Below are 27,949 nucleotides of genomic sequence, written 5' to 3'. Positions count from 1 at the left end.
TGGTGACATGTTCTGTGGCTGGCAGGAAGGGTCTTTTCAGAGAGAAGGAGGTCAGACTCATCAGTTTTCAGATGAGGAATTTTGGCCTCAATGAGGAGCTTAATAGGAAAGAAGGCCTGAATCATGCTGAAGACCAATTGGAACCAGAAACCCCACTGAAATGACAGTGAAGCATCAGTGTCCCAGGAGACCTGGCTGCTTCTTTGTGGAGATTGAACAGTGGAGGTACCTGTGGCTGTTAGCCTGTTCCTTTTAGGGTAGCTTTGTGCTTGAGATCCCCCAGCCCTCCAGCTCAGTCTGCCTCGCTGCCCTTTTACCTCTGTATGCTCGGCTCCATCTCGTTGATCCCAGCGTCATCCCCATAGCATCCTGGGGTGCTTTAGAAGAAGGGGCCTACCGTCCACCCTAGGAATGTCACCTGGGAGAGGAGTGATTTTTGACAGATGCACACGTAACTGTGGCCAACGAGCCTCTGTAGATGCAGCACTTCTCCAACACCTCAGAATATTCCCTTCGTCCCTTCAGGTTTGGTTGACTTTATTAAAGTGTACGCTGGTTTTGGGGTTTGTCAGCATTGCTGCTTCTCTTTGCAGCAGCTTTTATGATAATACACGGCTTTGTTACGTCTGCCCAGAATGTACCACAAAGCCAGAGGGTCACGTGTGTGCCCTGTATAGCTCCCAAAACTGCTTACGCAGCTGCAACCAGGAAGAGGGTTTGCTTCCCGGAGCTAGGCTTTCTGTCTACACTGGACACACTTGTAGTTTACGACTGACTGTTGGTCAGGTCCAGAGCCCCTGGGCTGTAGAGCAGTTCTAGTTGTGAGTCATCAGTTGCCTTTCTCTCGTAGCACCTCGGCCAGCGCTGCTGCTCATCTGTGAATGCTAGGAACACTTAGCCTGGGTGTATTATTTTTTAGGGAATCCTGGAACTGGGGTCCCAGATGTTTTATTCCCCTGTAGACATTCTGGAGAGTCATTCACAGATCGTGTCCCTTGTCTGTTAATCGGTGTGTTTTATCGTTGTCAATTCTTATTCCTGAGGATGTAGAAACATGGTAGTGATGTGGTACGGGCACTGATGATTTTCTTGTGGCTGTGGTAAAATTTATGCATTAGTTAGCCTGAGCCCCCATAACAGAATACCATAGGGTAGGTGGCTTAAACAACAGACATGCATTTCTCACAGTGTAGAGCCTCAAATCCAAGCCAAGATGTCTGCCAGCTTGGTTCCCGTTGAGTCTCTCTTCTGGGATGTGTCCTCACATAGTGAGAAGAATCAGCTGGCGTCGAGTCCTCTCCTAACAGCCCGGTAGAGTAGGACCCCATTCTCCTGGTCTCATTTAACCTTCACCAGCCCTCTCCACAGGCCTTTCCTGGTAATACAGTGACAGGGGAGGGTGCAGCTTCAAAGTAACATTTTGGGGGGAAACACAGGTAACTCTGGCTGTTACCGACTAGTAGGACTTGGAGATGGTAACGGTTATTTATTTCAGTTGTAGATTAATTTCCATGTTAATGTACACTGTGTTTTCATTTGTGCTTCTGTGATTTTAGAACAGTTTCTGGATATATGTGAGGAGACCCTTAGAGCTGCTAATTTGAGCAGTTGTTCTTTCAGTTGACACAATTAGATTTGGGCATATGACTGACTGCTTGCTTTTGTGAGTGGGTGAACCTAAGTCCCTGAGCTCAGAGGGGAGAGAAACTGATTCCCACACAGGGGAGCTGACCTAGAAGTCAGGGGGCACCTAGACTAGAGGTGGTGAACCTATGGCGTGTGTGCCTCACCCGGATATTGGTTATCATTGAAAGCTCTGAAAGGTTTGCTATCACTGGCCTAGACTGTGCTCTAAACAGCCCCAGGTTTGAGAGGTGTTGGCAAGTGAGATCTGACCATGAGGCTTTTTTTGGTTTTGTTTTGTTTTTGAGATAGGGCCTCACTGTGTAGTTCATGGTAGCCTCAAACTCAGAAGTCTTCCTGCCTCAGCCTCCTGAGTGGTCAGGAGGTTTCTGTAGTCAGATTATTTGAGGAGAAATAAAGGTAGTGGGGTTTGAGAGCATTTGAGGTTGAAGAAATCTTGTTTGTTATACAGTGACTCACTTTTTTTTGCCTGAAATGGTGACTTGCTTATGAATAGGATTTGTTTATCTGTGCATTCTTGTAAAATGATAATGTCACCCACCAGAGAAAGGCCTCATGTGTTTTTTAAGTCTGACCCATTTCATGCTTTGAACCCTGTGATGTGTGTATTGATGGAGCTTTAATTGCTATCAGATTTCCCACAATGGACTCATGCAGTTTTGCTGTGCTTGTGAATTTCTGAGACCCCATTTCCCTCACATTCAGAGGGCCTTTTACTTAGCTTTTGGAAATACCCTGTTATTACTTGAGCCACATTAGATGTTAAGAGTCCTATATGGTATATCTTTAAAGCCAGCAGAGTGATTACTAGATATGTTTTTGGGAAATCACCCTACAGTCCATAAATCCCTTAATTTACAATGTGTTTCTTAATCTCACCTGCTGCCAAATCCTGTCTATCCTTCAGGCTTCCTTTGTAGTCTTTTGGATGCATTTTAGAGGCTCAGATGTAGCTCTTCACAAGCGTGCTGCACCCCACCCCCCCAAGATTATAAAACCATTCAGCTCTTATTGGAGGAGGGAAACCTGAGCTGTTTTATAACCTTAGGCCTGTTTTCAGGGACAGCAGCCACCAGGCTTGAGATGAAGTAAAGGCTGAGCCTGTGTTGTAGCAGTTTTGGGGTATTTAGTCCCTGGTCTTCAGGTGCAACTCTATTCTACTCTACTTCTATCTCTACCTCTACCCTTCCCTCCTCCTCCCTCCCCTTTGTCGCCCTCCTCCCTTTGTAGTACTTAATGCTTACATTCATTTTAGGGAGGAGAGATACGTGTACCTAACATCTTAATCCTTTTTCTTTCTCCTCCCCTATGTTTTCCTCCTCTCACCTTCTCTAGATCCACTTCTGATTTGCAAATGATCCATCTCTTTGCTTGCTCTTGGCTGTCTTTTGGTTTTTTTTGAAATTATTTATACTTCAAGATTCTCATAAGAGAAGTTACATGATCATTAAGCTTATGTGTCTGATTTATTTCACTTAACGTTATGATCTCAAGGTGCATCCGTTTTCCTACAAATAACTCAAAGTTACCCTTTCTGGTATAAATCAGCACACTGTGCTGAGTGTGCATCTTGGGATGGGTGTTGGGAGGTTGAGATGGATGGATGGATTAGTAGTCCATTGTGTATAAATGCTACATTTTCTTTGTCCATTCATCTGGTGATGGGATGTTAGGCTGCTTCCATGATTTAACTATTGTAAATTGTGCTGGAATGAACATGTCTAAGCACTCATCACTGTGATGTGTCTGTTTGGGGAAGATACCTAGACTGAGCATAGTTGGGTCCAGTGGAATTTCTAGTTCAACACTGTACTCTGACTTCTGGTGCTGTGTCCCTCACACTTTGGATCTTTGGATCTAATCGCTGACATGACTCTTTGAAGGGAGTTTAGATCTCTGTTGGAATCATTTATTTCTGACATTTTACTTCCTTCCTGTATGGTTGGTATTCTCAAAGGGACTCTATAGCTAGGAATTCATGTTTATGAAACTTAGATCTTTCCTCTTTCTACGGCGAATTTAAGGGCTGGATGTGTGTCACAGTGGTAGGATGTCTGGCTTCCGTGTATTAACAACCTGAGTCCCCCACTCCTTACCCCAGCATTTTCAGCACATGATCAGGGCCATTGCCACACCAGTGGAAATAGGCTCTTATCTGTAGTGTTGGCGGCAGGAGGCCAGGTAGGAGGGGTTTGTCTGTGTTTGATTGCTTGGGGCTGTCCTGTAATGGCTTTATCCCCCCGCTCACCTTCAGATCATTTTGTTTCCAGGGTTATTTGGAAAGGGCCTTTCCAGTTTGCTCAGTTGGAAAGTGTTCTGGAGTTTTACAGGGTGAGCTGGAAGGTTCTCAGCTGGCACTTTCTAAAGCCCTTGGAGGAAAACATTGGCACACTCTATACTCTCTGCATGAACCCTCCTTAGAAATGGAGAAGCCAACAGTTAGGAAGCTGATACACGGGGTGAGGCTGAACTCCGTGTGTGTACATCATTTGCTATGCTAAGGCTATGAGCTGTTTCATGATGGCATGAGAGGATCCCCCTCTCCCTGCCTGCCTTGTTTGAGAGAGCCTTTTAGTTCAGCTTGTTGCTACAGAAAATTTAAGTATGTACTGAATGCTATTTATGACACCTGTCATTCTTATTAGAGATGATTTTTCTCTGAAGCATGCACATAAGTTTTATTTTTCTACTTTCACAAAAAGGCCAGTGCTGGGGTGCTTTATTTACGTAACAGATATTCCACCTTCTGATAAGGAAAGCTGGCCTATTCCATTTTTGGTGTAGTCTACCCCCACATTCTTAGGGGACAAGGTGCCAAGATAAGGTGCAGTTGATTTTAGTGCCCTGTTTGTTGCCATTGGTGGCCTGCATTTCAGTTGTTGGGAAGGCTGATGTGAATGTGTCCCGGGGCCTGAGCTATCTGATGGCAGAACCTGCAGCCACTTGTACGAGGCAGAGAGAGAGAAGGCTGTGGAGAAGGGAAGGAACTCCAGGGGGAGGCTGGCATAATGTCTCCATCCATCCGTCCATGCATCCATCCATCTATCCATCCGTCCGTCCGTCCGTCCATCCATCCATCCATCCATCCATCCATCCATCCATCCATCCATCCATCCTCCCCATCCCCCAACCCCCATCCCATGCACGCACTCAGGCCAAGCGGGGAGGCCCTTTCCAGCCCTGTCCATACTGCATTCTACATTGGTGCTGCTGGCTTTCCGGGATCTCCCTGCATGGAAGAACTCCAAGGAAATAGGTGAAGATTGCCATCAAGTGGCTGCTCTTGGTAGTGGACTGGACCAGGCTGCCATCCCAGGCGCTTAGCCCCTTTGCGAAAACAGTGTGGCTCAGGAGTCCTCTCTATTGGAGGAAGTGCCTGGTCATCTTTGGTGGGTGGGAGTTGACAAGGCATCTGCATGAGCCCATACTGCACCCTCCCATCATAGTGGATGGATAGGCTCCATATGTTGGAAGGCAGGCTCAGTGGAAGTGGTCTGAGATCAGGGCCCTGGGGCTGTGTGTGCACACCAGCTAGAGGCTTAGTGTGGGGAGCGACTGGACATCCACTGCCCTGCCAGCCTAGGACTAGTAAGTAGGCCACAGCCCTCCAACTCTACTAGTAGACACTGGGAGAGAATTGTATCGCCACCCCTAAAAGATGGTCCTAGCCAAGGTCCAAAGAATTATCTAACGTACCTCGTGCTGCCATTTTTCATCTCTGTAAATGGGATAATACATACTTCTCCCTCAGAGGTGGCATTCCTCAGATGAATAAGATGACTTACTTGAAATCCTTAGTGAACTGGTAGAAAGTAAACGTTCAGCAGGTGAATACAGTGCCATAAAAGGAGTAGCTGTGTTATGAAGCAGAAGCAGAGCATGGAGGAATTAAAGTTGGTGTGCTGTACTCTCTGGTTCTGGATGTCAGCGTCTTCTAATCCAGTTTCAGTAGGACTTCGGGGTTGTAGCTCTGACGGAAGGGAGGAAGCTTTGTTTTTCTCTCCCTAGCAAGTGGTCCACAGTGGTGCCGGTCAGAGCCGCCCCAGGAGCAGCAGTGAGGGCTTGTGTAGGCGGGGCCCTCCCCTCACACCCCTGCTGCACTGCAGTGTCGGTGAGCACCCCTAGCAGAAGGTGTCTGAGCTGGCGTCAGGTCTGTGAGAGAGATGGGTGGACTTTGCCAGCTGGTTTGGAGAGGCAAGGTCTGAGGCGGGCAGGGGAGGAAGCCATTGTGGAGACTCTTCAGTCCAAGAGGAAACTCGGTTAGAGTCAGTGAAAAAAAAATCTTTAGGGCCTATTTTTGACAGGTGTTTTAAAATGAAAGGGGCTGTGTTGTACAACCATTCACATTGCAGTCTAGGTTCTGGCCATGTTAGGCAATACTGAAGGCATCACCAAATTGATGAGTGAGAATGAATGCTGACATTGGATCTTACCTGATTCTGCCATTGAGTGAGTAGAGAGAGGTTGAGTGTCCCTTAATGCTTGGGTCAGAAGTGTTTTTTGTTTCGGTTCTTTTGAATTTCAGGGTATTTGTGTAGGCTTTGCTAGTTGAACATTATTCCTTGGAAAATTCAAAATCCAGAGTGCTCTAGAACCCAGAACTTTATGAGTCTCATATTGGTGCTCAGAAGAGTTCAGATCTTGGAGCAGTTAGGGTTTTGGATTTTCAGGTTCGGATGTGCAGCCTGTATCTCTAGGCAGATCATCCCTTTGCAGGCTTCCTGTCTGTCAGATACAGTACTTGTGACCCCTTCATTTCATTTGGTCTGGTTTTGGCACCAGGTGACTTCCTGATGTTGGTGGCATGTGCTCTTGTTCTTCTCTCCTTTAGAGTCAGGAAATACTTGGATGTTTGTGGGGAATGTGGGAGAGTGCATGGGGGTCATCCTGGAGCAAAAGTGTCCTCTTGACTACTCTGTCTTTCCTTTGTGGTGAGGGAACCAAGGTAGCAAGTCTCATTGTGTGCACATGTGTGAAACACCTCTTCATGCCTGCAGCATGCAGGTAGCAAAATGGGAGTTCCACTCGGCCTGCATTCAAGTTTGTGGCAGTTCATCCATGAATAGCAGGTGATGATTGCTGACTTCTGAAGCTGTCATTTACTCTTAAGTCACATCAGGATGGCCTTTGAAACCACTTCCAAGTAAAAATCATCCCTTGGATAATTCATTTCTAACTAGGTCCCCCCCCCATCCGGAATTGAACTCACGACCTCGCACTTGCCAGGCAGGCGCTGTGCTACTGAGCTAAATCTCCAGCCCCCAAATAGGTATTTTTTAAAACGACAGTTTTTAGTTGTCTATAAAACTAAACTAGTGGCACCTTAAGGGATCCAGTCTCTGTTTTCATTTCTTTGTTTTCCATAAGCTGGACTGATCACAACCTTGAGCCATCTGCTTCAGGCTTGCCTACGCATTGTTTTATTTGCTGCTCCTGTCCTATTTTACTCTGGCCCTCGAAGAGGAGCTGCTTTCTGCCTGACTTGCCCTGTTTGGAGATGGGGTGCGAAGCAGAGGGACTGCTGTTGCCTTCAGATGAGGCCTCAGGTTCCTGACCTGAACAACACTGTGGGTCGTCCCTGCCCGGTAGAACTTCCTGTGATGATGCAGAACTTCCTGTATTGTGTTGTCCAATATGGCATTCAGAAGCTGCGTGTCCTGCTGGACTTTGAAACTTGGCTGGTTTGATTAACACTGAATTTTGTGTTTTAGTTAATTTAAAAAAACAAAAACAAAAACAAATAAACTACACTTGGATTGAGAGTGCCAAATAGCACAGTGCAGCTTTGGAGACAGGACGAGCAAAAAGTCGTGTTGAAATGAGTTGTGAAATTCTTCTTGATAATATTTGTATTCTTTTTTGGTTACTGTTGTTCTCAGCAGGTCTTTCTGGACAGCCATTGTAGATCAGGATATGCAATTTTGACCAATTTAAAAATGTTCAGATTTAAGCTGGATGTGATGGACACACCTGTAATCCCAGCTGCTCAGTAAGCTGAGGCAGGACAATCACAGTTTGAGGCTAGTCACAGTTTGAGGCAAGGCTGGGCAATTTAAGCAAGACCTTGAAAGGGCTGGGTTTATGGCTCAGTGGCACAGCACTTGTCTGTCAGGAAAGCTCTAGGTTTGATCACCGCTCCCCAATCCCTTTTAGTGTTTTGGGTGATCTTAGAATACTTTATTTCTATCAGTGTGACTAGTTCTTCCTAATGCTTAGCCATCATAGGGCCAATTAGGCGGTTTTGTTCTCAGTCTTCTCTGACATATGAAGCTTTTAAAGAAAATGTTGACAACAATATGCACCAAATTGTTAACAGTGATTAGTGGGATCTTGGAACTTGGATAATTTTACTTCTTAATAAAACAAAGAAGATTATTGGAAAACCTGACTTCGTCTAACTACATATTTTAGAAATGGGTTTAAGTTAGTGAATCCAAAAGGTACATACTGTAAGGAAGATAAACAACAGCTTTTAAAGGTAAGGGAAGTTGGCACCTAAATAAATAACAGCTATACAATTGACATTAGAGAAATTATAAATATCTTACACATAATACAACATCAAGATTTTTGAGCCAAGTGTGGTGGTGTACAACACTCAGGAGACTGAGGAAAGAGGATTGGCACAAATTCAAGGCCAGCCTGGACTACGAGTTCAAGCCTAGCCGAACTATGTAGCGAGACCCTGTCTCAAAAAAACAAAAAAACCAAACTAAAACAAAGAAGACTTTTCATCTTAAATTTGAAAGCTTGATCTTGTACTTCTTGAAATTCTTAATTTTGACCCGTGAATATAAAGAAACTATAATTGGTTGCAAGTTTGCCTGAGCTGTGAGTGGCCTCCTTCCAGGAGGAGCACTTACCCTGTGCGAATTGGTGCCTTTGAATCCCTGGTGGCACAGACCCCTGGGTAAAGAGATCCCAGGCTTCTGAAGGCCCTGAAATTGGCATTGAGTGGTGACATACTATTTTATCAATAGTTGCTTCGCATCACTCATGTGGTATAACCACGGTGCTAGGCTTTGCAGGTTATAAAAGTAAGACTGAATTCTTTAAGGGATGTGACAAGTAGGTCATCATTGCTCCTTAGCTTTTCTTGTATCGGAATAGTACCCACAGGTAGTGTGTGTCACTGAAATCTGGCCAGGAAGAAGAGAGTAGTTCAGAGAGGGCACAAAGCGTGGAAATGCACCACGGATTGAGAGATAAACGTGTGATTTATCACACTCACAGGTCACCCCTGTGTCTTCATACGGCTTTACAAGGTTCAAAAACCAAAGTTTTGCTAGGCAGTCTGTTGCCTGGCACAGGAAACTGGTGTAGGAGAATCCATCCTCCCTCCCACTTTGCTTCTGTCATTAATTCCTTAGTATTAATATCTAGAAGTGAAATTACTGGATTACCAAGATGGTGGGTATCTACTTCCAAGTTGCTTTTCCAAAATATCAGTGCAGAACCACCCTAGCAATGTATGAGAGTATGGGTTTGGTTAGAAGCAGAACTTTGACAAGGTGAGTGATTATCTGCTTTTCAGTTGACACCCCATCAGCCCATTTATCAAACAAATTTGCCCTTTTATTTATTATTTCCTAAGTGGTGACATAACCGTGTTGTGGTTCTGGTTGAATTTTACTTTATACTGTTAAGATCGTCTTTCACTTGGTATCATTTCTTTGTCTTACCTTTTAAAATCTATTGAGTCATTTTCAGGTATGCAGTAATAAAAATTCTATACTGAAGCCCTTCTGTGGGACATGCCTGGATAAACTTAGCAACTGGGGGGCTGAGGCAGGAGGATTACAAATTTGAGGCCAACCTGGACAACTTACGAAGACCCTGTCTTAAAAAGGACGGGATATCATTTAGTGGTAGAAAACTTGCCTAGCATGTGGGAGGCTAAAGGCTTAATCTCCCTTACTCTGGGGCAGGAGACCCTTTAACTGGAGAAAAAAGATGAATAAATTGTTATTATGAAAACTTAGGAATATATATAGTCCTCATATACATACAGTGCTTATATAATTTAGCACAAACCCTTTCCAAGAACCAGTGTTGTCCTTCTATTTTATAAAAGACAAAGTGAGGCAGTTTCTGTGATTCTCCTGAAAATCATGTAGACAGTGAGTAAAACCAGGATTAGCAGGCAGCCGCCTAGTTTTAGTTGTGCTGTGTCTGTCTGGACCCACAAAGACTCTTCATGCAAGGTCTTTACCAAATAAACCAGGTTTTAAATTTTAAACTCATGCAGAGTATTATCTTAAAGCGTTTTAATTGGAATGTTCTGGTTTAATTGTAGTGCTGTTTTGTTGGTATGAACTGCCTACAAAAGTCTCACTAGTTTGTCATCCAACCTGGATCACCCTACCAAGTTGTTGTAATTATTGGTATTATTTTATAATTGTATGGTGTGGGCCTGAAGTCACGTTGGTTATCAGGCCAGCCACATGCATTACACAGTTCGGTGCTGTTGATGTTTCAGGAATTATCAAGCCCTCTTGGAAGGAGTCCAAGCCAGACTGCATGTGTACCTAATTTTGCTTGGTATAGTGCCAGTGTATTAACTTTTATTTAAGTAAAATTCCAACAAGTAATATTTATTATTATACTGTCGTAGAGTGCTCACATTGTAATAATGTCTTTGAAAGTCAAATATTAGCACGGTGGATCACTTTCCCCCACTGGCTTTTATCACAACTTAGGTGATACAATCAATACTGTGTAATTTGGCCCCAGAGCCAGAAAAGGTTAAAATACAGTTATCTCCTGAAAGCTGCTCAGGATCTTCTACAGATCTAAAAATACATAGGTGCTCAAATCCCTTGTTATAAATCAGTGTAGCTGGGTCCAGTAGCTTTTGCCTGTACTTTCAACTGCTAAGGAAGTTGAGGCAGGTGAATAGTGTGTTAAAGACTAGCCCGAGCATCACAGGTGACAGTCAAAGAATCTTTCCTGCAAAGATTGAAATGACGTATGTGGCTCCTCCTGTGTACTTTATCATCTCTGCATTGGTTATTTTACCTAATATAATCTAAGTGCTGTTTAAATAGCTGTTATACAAGATTTACAAGAAATGATGGCAAGAAAAGAATGTGCATGTTCAGTATAGATCCAAACGTTTTTCCTCAAAATATATTTAATCTATAGTTGGTTGGCTTCAGATCTGGAGGAATGACTGGCTAATGCAGAGTTATCAGTGAAATTATTTATTTCTTATATGAAAATTTCCGATTCCACCATCACATACATTGTTCTACTTCCTTACATGGCAATCCACTTTATTTCATAACCCCGTTCTTCATAATCAGCAATTGGGTGGGGATTTCTTGTTAATTTAACGGAATTGCAGCGGTAAGGTACAACTTGGGTGTGGAATCACTTATATAGGTAGCATGATGTTAAACAGCTTTTGGAGGCAGAGGTGGATTATAAGAAGTGACCCAAGTTTTAAAAAGTTTCGTTTTTTAGTATGTTTGCAGTACATAATGATGTGACACAGTTCGAAAGCTTGCCTTTGCTGAGGGGGGGCGGTCAACCTCAAAAATGTGCTGACTTTTCTGGTGGATGCGTGAATTAAAGAAGGTTTTATGCTTGTGAGGCAACACAGGGTATTTTAGATATCCAAATCTAAGACATAAATGACTTAGTTTTAGCAAAATCCTAGGTTGGGATTTGTGTATACACATTTTTAAAATGCTAAGCGCATCTGGTAGTTTTGTTGGAATTCTCCCAAGCTGCTGGTAATGAAGTGATTATGCTCAGGTATAAGCTTGGTTGTGGAAGAGGCAAAATATGTCCTTAGACATCCCGGGGGTTTAGGCGATAATTAGGTGGGAGGCAGCCATGTACCTGGCTGGCTGCACAGAATTTTTTGGATATGAGAGCCTTTCTGAAATTCTGACCTCATCTGAAGTAGCACTTTGAGTTCAGTGTTGAGGTCTTTATATAGATGTTTAAGAGATTACAGTGACATCTTTAGTGGTGCATAAGCAATAACGTATTCCTGCTTTGGGAACTAATTTGGTATTCATCTTACAAATTTGAGCACTTTCATATCTAAGGATTTCCAGTAAGTTCACTCTTACATATATATCCGGGAGAAACCAAATGCATGCTTTCTAGAAAGCAGACCTGTGCAGGAATTGGAGCACAGGAATACACAGAACATTTGGTGTGCCCTTGAACAAATGGGTCAAAATAAATGTGGACTAATCAAAATGCATCAGCTGTGGAGTATCCTAAATACTCCATTGTGTAACAGTGAACATGAATGCTACAAGCAAAACCATGGCCAGATCTCAGGAACCCGATGTCTCAAGTTGGAAAAACCCAAGTCCCATTGTGATAAACCTTTTTTTTTTTGAAGTTTATAATCAAATATCGTGAAATAGTTTGGAATTTAGGTGTACATATTTGTGCTATAACTTAAAAAATCAATGAAATGGGTTAGAGGGGTGCTCATAGGCAGTGGTTTAGGTAACATTTTAATAGTTGAGTTTGAGGCAGAGTGAGAGCACTTTTTATATTATTAAATAAAAAGTGAGGAAGAAGACTGAAGTTGACCATATTTGGGGAGTTTGACATTATTTGGGATGTGTTCTGATATATGAATACTGAAACTTAAATGCTGGTACTACTCACATAAAATTGGAATAAAGACGACCCCCCCCCCCGCCTTTTCTTCATTTGGAGACATTGTCTTCCTATGCAGTTCAGACTGGCCCTTGAACTCCCTGCATAGCCCAGTTTGGTCCCAAACTCACAGATATCCTCCTGCCTCAGCCTCCTGAATGCTGGGATTACAGGTGTGCACCAGCTTTTCTGCGCTTTCCCATTTTAGGTGTATAAACAGAGAAAGTTGTGTTGTGATTCCTAAACTGAATGTAGTTCTTGTTTTTATTCTTTTTCTTTCAGAGGGTGTTACTGGTCTAATAAGGGAGTGGCACTTTGTCTAAACAGTGTAAGACCTGTTGGTGTTCATAAATAAGTAAAGGTTCTCTAAGTCTCTTTCCTACTCCAACAGCTACACAAGACTGATTGTGATGACTACATTTGTCTCATCTTTTTAAAACTGGTTTCCTTTTTAGTTGGTGCGAAGAGGAAGAAGCCGTGGTAATAGAAAAGCACAGATACGTTTGTTGCTAATGCTTGGGCACATTCAGCAATGCCGTGTAGTAGGAGCTGGGGATGTTGAGGAGAACCAGCCTCCCTACATGATCTCAAACATTCTATGTCCCTTGTTTTTGCTTCCTCACTTGCATTTCCTTCAGGATTAGCATATATCGAAACATCTGCTTGCATGCTGCCTCCTCCACTATTTTCTACTTCGGGTGGTTCTTCATTATTGAAGGAACCGAAAGACCTGTCTCAATCAAGGGAAAAGAAGCCAAACATTCATCCACTAACTGCCCTTTAATTGACTGTGTGTGACTTTCGCTGCTGCGGGACACATGCCAAACACTTGCTCAGCGTCTTGGGACCATTTTGCTCTGGAGAACAGCTCTAGTTCTGCAGTCTGCTGGGTGAGGCCCACAGGACTCTAGGCCTCGGGACTCTTCAATACCTCCTGTCTGTGGAGATGTGGGAACTAGCTCTGTGATCTTTGTTGAAAAACAGCCTGGCTTAAGCCACAGCTTTCTCAACAGCCAGGTGGGAAGGTTGCACAAGGCCCCATCTGTAATTCTGGTTTGGAAGTGGTAGATGCCTTATGGACACACATCTTCACGATGTCTTGATACTGTTTTGTCAGAAAATATGTGGCGTGGGGATTTAGGAAAAGGAGCTTGTCATGGTGGACAGAATGAATAGTCACTGGCCTCTTTAACTCTTAGCCAGGTGACGTTACTACTTAGCAAAGTTAACATCCATTTGGGGTTTTGCAAGAGTGAAGTGAGTTAATGTTTTTGAAGTATTAGAATTACAGAGGGGCTCCTGAGAAAGACCAGCAACTAGGCAACAACCAAGTAAAAGTGTTAATAATGAGTTTCCTGGGTCCCTTGGGTAAATCTTGGAGGCAGACTTCCAGTGCCCTATGGTTTCTCCGAGGGCTTGGCCACCATTTCCCCCCTCCTTGGAATGGCATAAAAAAAAAGCTTGTGACTAGTGTTGAGACCATGTGTTTTACACATCGTCATTGCCAGATGCATTTCAAAAGCTTCAAAAGAATTGACTTGAAAATCAAAAAAGAGATGCGTGCTCCAGTTATCTGAGGCCAGTTGGATGCCTGCCTTTTCCACCCCTCACAGCAGCTGCCAGGCCACAGAGCCTGTTTTGTGAAAGATCCTCAAGAAACAATGAGGGAAAACAGCTTCTGTTTGATTAGATTAGATCAATTTATGTGCCTTGGGGAGGGGCCTGGCTGGGCCGCGGGGGAGTGGTGGCCTGCTGCCCTGCCTGCCCGGCTCCCTTCCTAAGTAATGAAGCTCTGGAGGCTGGAATTGCAGGAGGGGGAGGGCGCGCTGGAGGAGGAGCGAGTGGAAAGAGATTTCTGCAGTCTGTCTGGAGAGCTGCCCAGGTTTCCCAGCCAAAAAAACAAATAAAAATAAATAAAAGGCAAGTGCTGAATGACACAGATTATGATATTAAAAAGGGATGCCATTGAAACTGTGCCCTGGATCCCACTGTCACAAGGGGTGGGGTGTGGGTGGGAAGGAGCGAGTGGGGTAGTGCCACATCTGACAGGCCGGGGACACAGAAGTGTGGACAATTACACTGTTCCTGTCCTCCTCCAAGGTGTCGCCTCCCCTCCTCCCCTCACGCCAGAAAATCTGTAACTTGGATTTTTCTGCATTGCAGGTTGGGGAAATGGCAGGATGCAAAGCCGGTCGGTCTGCTCTTTTGCTTTTCCTCATTTTAATTTATCAAGCTGGGAAGCGGGGAAAAAGCCAGGCGGAGACCCCTCCTCTTCGGTGTTCGATTCCCTCCCAGGCACATAAATAACCTTCTCCCTGGCTGTCTCCCCTCCCCCTCGGCCCCATCGCCGCCCGGCCGTCCTATTGCCGCGCGGAATCTGCACTGCCGCTTGCTTATTACGTACAGGGGAGGATTGTTGACAAGTGCTCCGGAGCCTGCCTCACTGCGCTCTTCCTCCCTCCTCCCTCCCTCCTCCCTCCTCCTCTGTCCTTCTTCCTCTCTGTCTCTCTGCAATGATCCGGCTCTGAGGATGGCTGCTCCACGGGTCTGTCAGGTGCAGTTTTTGGTGGCTTATCTTGAGGAACCTGGGATAGAAGGTCTGTTCCTATAAATCAAATAAAAACCAAATAGCTCGAGATTTGTTTCGGGCTGGTATGGCTTTGTTGGAGAAATAGGCCTTTGTGGGTTTCCTTGTTGGGGTCCTGATTAAATCCATTATGGATGGCAAGGTGCTATATGTGTGTGTATATATGTGAGTAGTATGTAAAAAGTGTTGCGATTTGCGTAATACTAATATTTTTTTGGTTTTGATAGCCTCCCTAGGGGCAATGGTGGCTCCTGCAAAGGCACTGTGGAAATTTACAAGAGAGAATTAATGTCGCTCTTAAAGCATTAAGCTCTGTTGACCATTTTGGCCAAATCTGCAGTTCTAACCAGGCTCGTGTGAATGTAGACATTTCTCGAGGGACTGGATGCCGTCCAGCTATAGCCGATCCCTTTATTTTTTTACCAATTTATGTGTTCATTTCCTAGCATTTAAAAATAGATGTTTGCTTAAAGTTAATTAGTCCATCCTCACCCTAGCTCTGGTTTCCTTTATAAACAGCATGTTTGGTTTCATTTCCCCTGATCCTTTCTTTATCTACCTCCTCTTGTCTCCTTCCTTCAAAAGATGGAGGAAACTGAGGCATGTGAAAGGATACTGAGGCCTCAGGTAATTCTTGGTTAGATCTAAATGCTTGGAGTGCACTTCATCCTTCTCCCATATCTTTGTGCATCTGTCTAAATTTGCATCTCTGTATAAATACAGATGAGTGTCAGGTGCCATCAATTTTAGGTGCCTCGGACCTTTGTGGATTCATGGCCAGCACATTCTTACAGTTCTGCCTCCTGTCTGCTTCCATTGTACTTTGGTGTTGGAAAGACTTGGCTCTGGGAGGCAGTAGGCCTCTCTGAACTTGTTTCCTCGCAGCAGGTTTTGTTTGGTCTTTGAATGAACCACTTGATCCTGTTAGTATATTCATCTGAAAAGTGGGTTGATAATTAATTTGCTTGTATTCAAGTGACTTAATAAGGAAACAGGGAGAACTGCAGTTTCTCCCAGTCCTTCTACAGATAAACATAACTTAGAACTTCCTGTGGGGTCTTTTGAACTGCAAAAGCAGCCACTAATGTTTTGGGGCAAGGGTACTGCTCCTAATTTACCCATAAAGTGTGATTTTGGGCAGGATACAGAGTATGTGCAATTTTGCGTGTGTATCATCACAGATTAGGACACAAACTGCTAACTTCACAGTGCTAGTTGATTGGAGTGAAAGCCAGCTTTGCCTGTTTTTAGAGACCCTTGCTAAAATCTGGAGAGCTGGTTTCATTTGGAAACCTATATTTGTGGGGTACATCGAATGATGTCATGCTTTAAAGACCTAAACACATGCACGGGTTATAATTACCTAAAGGTAGAATATCACTAGCTGTCAGCATGCTATATACGCAGAAATCTCCCTTTGAGAAGTGCAGGCTCCATGATATGTACAGTCAAGTTTTGGCATGCTAGTTTATGTAAACAAAAGATCTTGAACATACTCATCTCATTTATTTAATTTTTAAAAAAACCTCATCACCCTTACGTTTACGTGTACTTCTGCTGGAGCTTCTTTCCTGTGCTCTGCGATGATGCCATTGCTCTGCAGCTCATTTTCCACACTAGCCCAAGCCCAGTTTTGCCTTTTACGAACTTTTTGTCAGAATAGGGAAGGCACCTTTTGACTTCTTGAGGTAGTCAGCCCTGGACCACTGTATTGGGCAACTGTTTTTAATTAACTGAGGAGTCTAAGGATCCACATTTTTGGTGGTTACTTGCTACCAGCCTGGTAGGCATATGCTTGACTGGTTTGGCAGTATAAAATTAAAAGGGTATTGAGGAGGTGAACGGACCTATAGATGAGTTGCGGCTTGGGCTGGTAGAGTTTTGGTGGTGTGATGCAGAAGTAGAACTTACTGTTGTGGAACATGGTAGTGTTTAAAATTTAGTCAGTATTCTTCAGACTGTGTGCTCTGACGACATACATGTTGCGTTGAGCGTGGGAATGAATGAAAGAGGGAAGAGTGTAGGGAGTACAGACCGTGACCTGGAGAAATGAGGAGGTAAGCCAAAATGAGAAGTGCAGGATGTTCATGGTTGTGGTCGTGAGGTACAGAAACTCCTGGGTTGGTTCAGAAATCTTTCTTGAAGATCTCAGCTCCTTCCTTCCGAGTTTTTTTTTTTTTTTTTTTGGTGGTCTTTTGGACTGCATAAATAAAGCTCATGTGAAAGCTTTGCTGTTTATTATTATTTTTTTGTTGGAGTCTGTCCCTGAGAGAGGAGTGTTTTCTCTTCTCATGAGTGTGGGTTAGGAAGTGGGAATGAGAGGGCTTAATTGTCTTTGGGTGTTGGTCGTGCACTGGGGGGGAAAAGGGGACTAGACAGCCAGAACAGGGCCTCTTTGAGAAATGACAGCGATCCGCTTACCCTTTCCTCTGTGTGACTTTGCTGCGCTTGTTCCTCATGGCTTAAGGCAAAGAAATGCTTTGTGGGCGCCAGGATCACAGACCTCTTTCTTGCTTGATTCTGAAAATAGGTCAGACATTTTCTGGACTCTACCCATTGGCCCAACTTTGCAGTGTTGACACTCACCTTGTCAGGTTTTTACCTACCACCTCTTCTCAGAAAGCTGGATATGCATAGGATACTTAGAATGCCAAAGAATGTCTTTGGGATAGACTGGCAGTGGTCAGAGGGTTCTTGTGGGGTGACCATAACAGTGTTTATATCTACTTACACATTTGGGGGTTTAGGACATAAATGAACAAAACCTGCGCTTTCCCCTGTAGTTTGTGTCTTTTCTGTGTGTGGGGCATCATGGGCAGAGGGGATGTTGATTACATTTCCTTGACGGGAGTGGGTAACTCCATAACCGACTGGAGACTAGACAAAGGGGAGCCCCAGGCAGCCGAGGGCCTGTTCTCATGAGAGAACAGGATAATTATTTTCCTCAGTTTGAGGTATGAAGCCATTTTCATTTGTGCCTCATTGACCATAAGTGAGCCACTGACATTCTGCCTCGTGATCATCATTTGTTGTCGGCCACGTCGGCAGGTTGATCTGGTGACCATGTCAGTGACTGGGCCTGCACAGGGCTCTGCAGACCCTCCGCCCTGTCACCTCTCGTCCTGGACCCTGAGCTCTGTTGGAGGCTTCCCTGCGACCTGAGTGTGTAGGATTGGGGTTAATATCCACATTCCTCTTGGCCCCAGGAAGCTGGCCTGGGATCAGAATGCCTACACTGTTTGAAAAGCAGACAACCCATGAGTGAACACAGGCTTTTATTTTTCACTAGTAATGGCGGCAAAGCACGCATTCTGATTACCTCAGAGAGAGTCTCAACCAAGAGGGCTGCTTTTGTAATTTTCCTCCCAACTCAGTACTGCATGTGCACGCACACACACATACACACACACAAACATACACACTGCGAAATTGCTGCAGAAAATGAAAGCCCCCTTTGGATGCTTGTCTGTTTAATATGTAATGTGATACCTTGTCTCACAGTGACAGGGTGACAGACGGTATTGGCTCTGTAACACCGAATCACCTTTTGTACACGGCTTCCACAACAAAGCTAAATACATTGACTCTTCCCAATATGCTAATAAGTTTGGTGTGCTCCAGATGTTTGAGAAGCACTGGAATGGCTTCAAAGCCTTTCTTGTTTTTCCTCTCTTTTTAACCCTTTTTCGATCAGCATTGGTTTTGTGGAATGGGAGACATTGGATTTTTTTTTTTTTTTTTTTTTGTATTCTGTCATATATGTGTAGCTGATGGAGAGGACCAGTGATGACTGTACCTAGAGCATTATAAAATCATAAGGACTACATGCTCTAGTCCTCCCTGTCCACTTTCAGGTGTTAGAATTACTTAATGTCTAACGTTGCGTTTTGAAATCCAGAGTTCTCATCAGTTGCTTAGAAGTTCCTTAGCCAAAGGAATCTTTGGCCTAAGTTGTGTTTCAGTTCTCCTATCCTTCTTCAAGGAAAGGCAGCAGGGAGGTAATCATACACATAGTACCTCCAGTCTGCAACAGGAAATCTTACTGCCCCTTTCGCTTGCTGTTGCAGATTCAGAAAAAAGCCTGTTCTTCTGCATTGCCTTGTGTAGCCCTGGGAAGTCTTTTCATTTGTTGCCAGTTTGGGAGATGGCATAAATAAATAGCTTCTGCGTTTGCGGAACCTCTGGCAGCAGGGCTCTGCTATATACGATTGCTTGAGTGCTGCATCGTGGTGGTCGAGTGGTGTCCTGGATGTGACACGCTGCTCTCTTGTCAGCTGATGGTGTCTAGCTGAGGTTGCAGGCACAGTCCCCAAGCTGTCTTTACCGCAGTGATTTGGAATTTTCAGCTCATATTTATTGCTTTTGTGAAAGACAATAGACATGGTTTAATTTAAGTTGAACCTACTGAATATTAATAGAGGAGAACAAATGCTAATGTGAGGAGATGGAATCTTTGGGCCATTCAATTTCCTCTGTTTAACCTCCTTTCCCCAACAAAGGTTTGTGTCGGTTGGGGGAGGGATCGAAAAAATAAAAAATGGTTTGAGTATGTGAAGAAGGGGATGCCTTTTCATTATTTCTTGCTGGCTAAAAATAATAATTTAAAAAACTGGTGGCAGGGCTGTGTTAGGGGCAAAGAAAAGGCAGTGCACATTAGTTTCTCCGATGCTGTAATAATGGCCATTCTGCCCTGTGGCATCATATTCCATCTTGCTGACCCAGCTCTCCTAGCTTGGGCAGGCTGTATGATTTGGTTTAAAGCATTCAAAATGGGGGGAAAAAAAAATCAGCGTGAGAAAGAGTAATGGAGATGTGAGGAAGGGGAGTGGATTTGACAAAAAGAAAAAGCCCTGGTTTACCTAACGGTAACTGAACTAAAAATAAATATAATTTTTTTTTCTGGGCTAATATATACAGAATGGGAGCTCTAAGATAAAGAAAGTTGATCATTTGCAGAACAAAGTCAGCCCTGCCCCTAAATAAAGGCCAGGGAAAGCAGTGGTCCTTTAATTTGCAAAACAGGCAATTAACTGTCTGTGTATGGGCCCTGTGTTATGAATCTGGAGAGTGACTGACTGAAGCAACAACCCAGTTCAGGTCATCACTCACTGTTCTTCCTTGGAATGGGTGGGGTGAAGCCTGGTGGGCTCTGAGGATTCCAGTCTGAGGAGGGAAGGAGGACAATGGAGTCACCACTTTTAATGTGGCTCAGTCGTGCCTTGGAATCAGAGTGGCTTCATCTCTGCCTCACATTGAGCTCACAGTAAAGCCCTCCCAGTATTTTTCATTTTCATGCAAGATCTGTTCATGCAGTTTCCCTGCGTTTATACTTAGTTGTTTTGGGACATTATAAGCCTTTTTACACTGAGGCTTTTTAGATGTGAACATTTTCTCCAATGTGTTATTTTTTGAGCCTGTGCTTATCATATCAATTGACTCTCCTTGCTGAGTTTTGTAAGCCACACTGTTCTTTCACAAGATGATTGCTAAAAAGTGGACGAATGCCCCTGCTGTCAGAGCTTCAGTGTGGATGCCTCCCTGAAAGTTCTAGTTGATACAGTGTAGTCATGGTCAGTTGCCTGAATTAATCCACTGTTGGTCTGCAGCTTTCCGAGTGCCTTGGACAGGTAGGTATAGGTCTTCTCTAACCGGAGTACAGTTCCTTATGGAAGTGGTTCTCAAGGTCTGTTCCCCATCCAGCTTTGGTATTGCTTGGGAATATTAGTTGACATAAGACTCGCTTTGGGAAAAGGCCCTCTTGATGATTCTCATGCATGCTCAAGTTGGAGAAATGATTTTTACTTCTTGTCTGTAAGGACAAGATTAAAGCTGTCAATCCAGTAGCTTAACTTTTCACTGTAGCCTACTAAATGCTTCATGTGCTCATTTACTGCTTATTCAGCAAATACTTAGGGTCTTATTATACACTAAAGACAGAGGAGCATTTCTACCCATCTTTACCTAATGGCATGTCATCCTTCCTTATTTTTTGCATGATTTGAACATATCTTTGCAAGAGCTTTTTCTTCCAACTTTTGCTTCTCCTTTTCACCACGACCGTTTTTGTATTTGAGCGCATCAGAAATCCTGCCTTTGCTGTTCTTTGTATGCTGACATTTGATTTTGCTGTCTGGTATTGATTTATATTCAGTAGTCCTCCCTTATTGCCTGGTCCTTGCTAAATACATGTGATATTTTCTTCTTGCACACATTGCTATGTGATCCACACATACAACTGTTAGTCTCTTCCCTTTCATGAGAATTTAGATTTTCTTGGATTATGCTCATATCTCCTGACAATTTAGTAGGTGTTAAGAAAAAGAAATCTAAGATGCAGTTAGATTTAAGGTGCACCTTACTTCTTTGGGTCATAAATTATGATCCCGGGTCCATTTCAACTTGTGCTGAAAGTGTCTTTTGTATTATTTTACTGAATGGGGCTCCCCCTTCCACCTCTGTGTTAGTTCTCTGAAGTAATGCTGATAAATAGAAATACTAGTTTAGTTACACATACTTTGACTTTTTGAGAGCTACATTCAGAGGAATTAAAATTAGCGGATGAAGTTGATTTTAATGTATTTGACCTCGTGCATCTGAAATGCTTGCATAGTTAATAGCATAAAATTAATGAAATACTACAGTTAATTTTTTAAATTAAAGTTTTATAAAATTTGAAATTCATTTCCTCATCTGAACCAGCTCTGTTCCAAGTTTTGGATAACTCTGTGCCAGTGGCTCTTGTGATACGTAGTACAGCTCTTGTCTCTGAAATGTTGACATGCTTCCATCCTTAAGTTCTTACGTTTGTGTACTATAGGGTTTCTTATTTTTCTTTTGTGTTTCACGATGCAAACTCCCCACGGATCCTCTTTCTTTGAGAAATTCATTGTCAATTCCATACTGTAGCAGTCATAACTGTTAAAGCCTCATTCATATAGGTGAATATCCATGAGATTTTATGTACTGTGTTGTTTAGAGTTCCAACCTTCGGTTATTACCTATTCTCTGAAATGATGTTTAAAAAAAAATAACTATGGTACGGTATACATAAACTGGGCAGGCCCCAGGGCTTTGTTGCTTGGTTGTTCTGTATTCTCTGAGAACACACTGGCAAATACTGTATATAGAATATAGAATACTGTGTTCTTCAGTCTTTAGACCATCAAGAATTTCCCTTGCTTCATTCGGTGGTACTGTTTAATACATGGAATGGAGTGCTCAGAAAATTGGTAGAAATGTTGGAAAAGAAAAAACAAAGTCAAGGGGTCATCTTGTACTTTTTGGCTTCATGGTCAAATACTTGTCCCATGAAACTGCAGGTATGATACCAGGCAGCGCACCTGCCACCCAGTCCCTAATGCCCACAAAGCTGGTCACTGCAGTGTTGCTCTGGGATGCTGATGCAATAGAATCTTCTCATTGATGGAACCTGCATCGCATCTGTAGATTTAAAGGAGTCTGAGCAGTAGACAAGGAGGCCTTTATTCAGCTGTTAACCACTAGCATGGCCTTACTGCTTGCTTGTTACAGTACTTCTATATCACTTAGCAGTTTTATATCGCTACTTCTAGAGCCCCCTGAGGGCCACCAGCCTCCACCCTAGAGTCCTCATTTTTTGTCCCTAGAAGGGTATCCGTCCTACCAAAGGTAGAAACCTATAGTCATAGAGTCCTTAGCCTTTGAGAAAACCTACGGAAAATTTGGTTTCAATCTAAAGTAATGGATGGTTCTGAAGAGAAAATAGTATGTATTAGGATTTCTAGTTCATTTCTAGGATGAAGCTACAAAATAATGTTTATTGTGTGGCATGTACTGTTTCCTGAAGGCAGTTCCAAAGAAGATTTCAATATATGTGGAATAAACATTTAACATCCAGATATAACTAGTTTGATTTGATAGTAATTGATACTCCTTTCCACCCCTTTAGGCAAAAAGGATTTTTACATATATTAAAATAGAACCCTAAATTATACATATCGCTTGATTCCAAATTTCTGCTTGGATATCCTACTGTTGAAATTGCTTCTTTGTTGGGCCTTTCACTCTCCTAAAAGGCCTAAAATAGGGTGCAGTGTTACTGTTCTCTGCCCATTCCAAAGGTGTGTGTACTTGAAAATTTCTCTTGTACTCACAGTCCTGTCAGCCAACACAGAAATAACTTCGGTAAAGTGCTGCTTCCTGATGCAATGTGTTTAAGTGTTTGTCCCCTTTTCTCACCTGTAGGGCTCCTTGGTCATGACCAATCTAAGGGATTAGGACCAGCGTCAGAACAGTCAGAGAATGAGAAGGACGATGCATCCCAGGTGTCCTCAACTAGCAACGATGTTAGCTCTTCAGATTTTGAAGAAGGGCCGTCGAGGAAAAGGTTAGTACCCAAGGCTGAAAGTACCGGTACAATAATTAACCAGGGATGGCAGACTCAGGTGCCAGTTTATGCCACATGGGAGGAAACATGGGCCCTCTCAGATAGTCTTGCTCTTTGTAGAGGAGGCAGAGTTACATGATTCCTAGGTATTGTCCCGTAATGATGATTAAAAATGAATAAACAAAAAGTGCTATGGACTGAACAAAGCAGTGTTCCTGCCATAACAATCCTCTAAAGAGTTACCACTTTTTGTTAATTTTATTCTTAAATGTTCCTTTGAATACTTGTCAGCATTAATGCTGGTGAACTATCAAATGGCATTTTGCCATCTTCTGAAGAGAGGTGTTTGTAAAAATCTGAAGAATGAAATACAGTATTTTTGAAATTATTTTTCCTTAACAGGAAAGTAGAATTTTCACTGTGTGTCTTTTAAATATATTGATGTTTAGCCAAATTGGTAATTGTTTTTTCCAAGCTTACCATCAATTATTTTTGTAATTTTCCTAATTAAACCTAAGATAGTTTGGTCAGGAAGTAGACTATGTTAGTTTTATGTGCCTATGTGCTTTCCAGGTCAGTGGCAGTAACATTATATAATGATGGTTTGAGTTGGGTGTTTAGAAAACCCTTTGCTGGTATTGGCCCTGTTTCATGTCTCTGTATTTTTACTTTTTTCACATGTAGAATTTATATTTCATCATGTTTGATGTACTGCATTACTGTCTTTCATAACTTTTGGTTAGAACCATAGCTTGTGAGATGAAGGGGGGGGATTCCTTTGGTCTCATGTTCTTTGTGGACTCATTTTGCAGAATTATAATTGGTTTTAGGAAACAATTCAGATCCTAAGTCCCATTCCCATTTTTTCAGTCCTCATCTCTTGTATGTCAGATGTCATCAGATTTGGCTCTGAGGACAGTTAGCAGGCACACGTAAGGTGGATATTTGAGTGTACTGAGCTTTGTATGCGTGCTGCTCTTTCAAAAAACATTTGTTTGAATGTCTCAGTAATGATTACAGATACACCACAGGAAACCTTCCCCTGTTCCAGTTTGCAAAACGAATCATCATGAGAAGGATTGCAAGGATGTTATAAGTTAAATTGTCCTCCTGGTAAATACATTGGCGTGTGTGGTACCATCTGTGTCCCTCCAGTACAAGTGCATCTTGATGTGTCCGGCATTAACTTGCACCTCTGTTTGAGGAGCAGAGTTCTTTATGTCTGTGGTTGGGGATTTGCAACCATTCATGTAGGTGTGTACTTGATCCTCCCCCTTGACTTGTGGTTGAAATCTTGTCAGCATGGGGCACCACAAGTTGCTTCATCTTCTTGGAGGGGGCTTTGCTTCTAACTCCTCACGACTCTCTCTGCTGACAGTGCTGCTGATTTCCCCTTTGCAAGGGACAGTTGTGTTGTTTGGCAGCTGAGCATAAAACAGTTACTTACCTTGAAATCTCTAGGAGCATGGAAAGAAAAATACAGGTTCAGGTTTAGCTTCAAGGAAACTTAGCCATTGCAATTCTTTAATGATTACTGTATCAAATATTGTTGTACTGAATTTTAAAAGAGTTGATGATAACATCTTTTTTGTTATGGTCACATTCTACTAGTGAAACCTATGGGGGCCATACTGTGTTTGAACCTCTTATAGCATGCCCTTGATTGCATCCAGTACAAGGAGGAGGAGGAGGAGGAGGAGGCGGCCTTTGTGACCTTCCAACAGATGGTGTATCAGGGCATGCATTTCCTGCAGTTTTATAGGTAATAATACAAGTATCAGGCTTTGAAGAGCATTTTGTTTTGACTCTCTTTGCCATTGAGGGGATTTGGTATCACCTCTGCCTTCTGAAGTGGAGTGGATGGCTTGGAACCTAGCTTCCTGGCAGTTGCTCAGTGTACTATGGACAGATGCTGAGATGTGTCCATTTTCTGTATCCTGTGTCTTTCTAATAAATGCCAGGTGCTTGCTGTCTCTGCAAGGGAAAAGTCAAGCTCTCAATACCAATGAACATGGTTATTTTTGAAATGTGAATTTAGGCACTAAGTAGGTTGTTGACTGTTCGTTTTCACTGTGGGTCTTCCATTGCCTGTACATCATACAAATATAGGAAGAGCGTGTTTATTTATTTCTGAGACAGAATCTTGCCACATAGCCCATGCTGGCCTTAAACTCATGATCCTCCTGCCTCAGCCTCCTAAGTGCTGGGATTGCAGTTGTGCGACCCCACACCTGCCTGGGAAGAAAATGTTTTAAGATCAGTTGTTTGCATTCTCTTTTGGCATTTAGAATTTCTGGGAGAAAAGACTGAATTCTAGAAATCTGTAGTCATGATTTATGTATTTGCTTTGGACAGATTATTCTTTCAAGAATGGTAGCAGTGCCTACTGGCTCTTCTAACACTTGCTGTGCATGTCTTTCTAGGGTCACCACTTACTATACATTTTATCTACATTTGGGGAAATGAGGAAAGGGAAGAATTGGGGCAATGAGAGGGAATTTATGATGGAGAGTTCTTTCTTTTAAAAAGTCTGTAGTGAGGACCCATGCAAGCCTCACTTCAACTTTACTTGGTCTCATTTTCCAACTCAGAAATTGAAGTGATTAGTTTTTTTTTGATGGTGCTTATAGCTAGAGTTTTTAACTATGCATTTAAAACATTCTTTTGTTTACAAAATTTTGTTTTGCTGCAGAAAGCTGTCACTCAGTTAACCTTAAAGTGCCATATACATGTGTGCCATTGCTTTTTTTTGACTTGGGTTAATTTTAGGAAACAGCAGTAAGAAGCATAGGTCCTTAGTTTTGTATATTTTCCTTGAGTTTTTTGTTCTTTTCTTCATGGCAGCAGCAGGGGTTAGGGGCACAAACAAGTCTGTTTCTCTCCATTGCTGTCTTTATCTCCAGGGTACTGCAACCAGGGAACACTGAGCTATACCACGCGCGCCGCGCCCCCCCCCCCCCCTTTGTTTATTTCACGTATGGCAGAGTTTCACTAGTTGCTCAGGTTGGCCTCAAACTTAATCCTGCTGCCTTAGTCTCCCAAATACCTTCAATTACAGGAGAGAACCATTGCGCCCTACCAAATGGGTATTCTCTTACCTAGAGAAGGAAAGAGCCAGCATGTAAAATCATTCTTTCTGAAAGAGAAAGCTAGCTGGCTGTGGTGGTACATGCCTGCAGTCCTAGCGCTCTAGGGCTAAGGCAAGAGGATCACAAATTTGAGCTCAGCCTGAGCAATTTAGTAAGATCCCATCTTAATAAAAATGTACTGGAGATGTTGCTCAGTGTGAAAACTCTGGGTTCAATCCCCAGTCGTCGTGACGTAGTGGGGGTGTCCCCCTCCCCAGTTCTGCTTGAGAAGATCTCTGCCTATTTAATGGACAGGACAGCCCAACCAGAGGAGACCGGAAGGGATCTAAAATATTAACGGCCCTCAGATAACCTTATGACTAACATATGTGAGTGTGTGCATATATGTGTGTGTTTTTAAGCTCTCTAGATAGTGGTTTCCTATTTCTTTTGCCTATGATGGTAGATGAAGTTGTTTTAAAAGTTATACATCAGTGTATTTTTTATGGTTTAGGATGGAAACATTATAGAGACTGAATGCAGTGGTGGCTGTGTCTAGCTCCCTACCTCATGCTCCCCGTCTCTTTCCATTCTGCTGCTGTTGTAAAATTTGTGTTTGTGCCACAGGTATTTCAGGTTTGCGGAAAGCAGAATGAACAGCTTCTGCTCAGTCCTGTGTAGAGGGGGTGAGGAACTCTTTGGAGGGGTGGCTGTGAGATAAGGGTGACCCAAAAGAATGTGTAGAATAGGCATGTCAGTCACCTAAATCATGTAGTTCTAGGTGTGCACAGTGGATGCAGAATCCAAAACAGGCCTATGGAGTGCCACTCAAACGCAGGATTAATTTTATATTTTGGAGTGGGTTGAGGGAGGGGGGAATAAAAATGAAAACAATGGTTGGTTTTCAGTGTTTCTCATAAAGACCATTTGTATAGCCTGTTAGTTAAAAAAGTGTGACTGGAGCTGGCCTATGGCCTCTCATTACGGCTTTTAACATTTCCAAGTGCATCTCAGTTTCCTCATCTGTAAGATGTGTATGACACAAGTAGCCCTGAGATTGAACTGAGCAATTTTTGGAGAGAATGAAAGCATATGAAGAAGCATGCTCTATGGTAGATTCATTATTAGCCATCAGCAGTGTATCTGACGCATGAGTTGTTACATATGAGTATACGGAATCACAGGAGACTTCTGAATTTGCTTTACAAGGCTTTTTGATTTCTGCACATTGTGATTTGTATCTCTCCTCCACAGTGCCCTGTCACGGCAGTCTGTAGGCTGATGGAAATATGTAGGGGTGTCTCTGTCTTTTGAAGTTACTGAGTCACAGGAAGGACCCTGTGGTGACTGGTGTGAGTTTGCTCCACTGAGCTTGGTGCAACCTTACATTTGCTTGCATGGAAGAAGACGTGGGTGGGGTAGGTTGCAGTCTGAAGACCAAAGTGTTGCACTCCATGGCTCTTTGTGTCTTGGTGATGGCATCGGTGTGCCGAGTGACCCTAGCGCTTACTGCTGAACTCTTTGACGCTGAGCACCCAGTGCTTTTTGTATATATTATCCATCCTTTAAAAAGCAAACTCAGAAGCTTCTGAAGAACTAGTTTAAAAATGTAGACTGTGCCTCTGCAGAGGTAGAACAGAGGAGCTGCATATGCAA

At 43.0% G+C, this 27,949-nt stretch overlaps 1 protein-coding gene across 2 annotated transcripts in view; it reads left to right on the top strand.

The window, feature by feature from the left end:
• Jarid2 (jumonji, AT rich interactive domain 2) overlaps positions 1-27,949 on the top strand; it is a 129,045-nt gene that overhangs the window by 6,283 nt on the left and 94,813 nt on the right. The window contains exons 1-2 of one of the 2 annotated variants that reach the window (XM_005414590.2): positions 14,796-14,870; positions 23,084-23,225. In XM_005414590.2, the coding sequence (XP_005414647.1) occupies positions 14,804-14,870; positions 23,084-23,225 (209 nt within the window). In that variant the 5' untranslated portion in view covers positions 14,796-14,803. Of the gene's footprint in view, positions 1-14,795; positions 14,871-23,083; positions 23,226-27,949 lie in introns of those variants that run through there. The other variant, XM_013509963.1, reaches the window with a different exon arrangement.

Source organism: Chinchilla lanigera, unplaced genomic scaffold (assembly GCF_000276665.1).
Source record: "Chinchilla lanigera isolate Chin_1 unplaced genomic scaffold, ChiLan1.0 scaffold00189, whole genome shotgun sequence".
Classification (NCBI taxonomy): Eukaryota; Metazoa; Chordata; class Mammalia; order Rodentia; family Chinchillidae; genus Chinchilla; species Chinchilla lanigera.
This window is presented reverse-complemented; position numbering and strand designations above follow the sequence as displayed.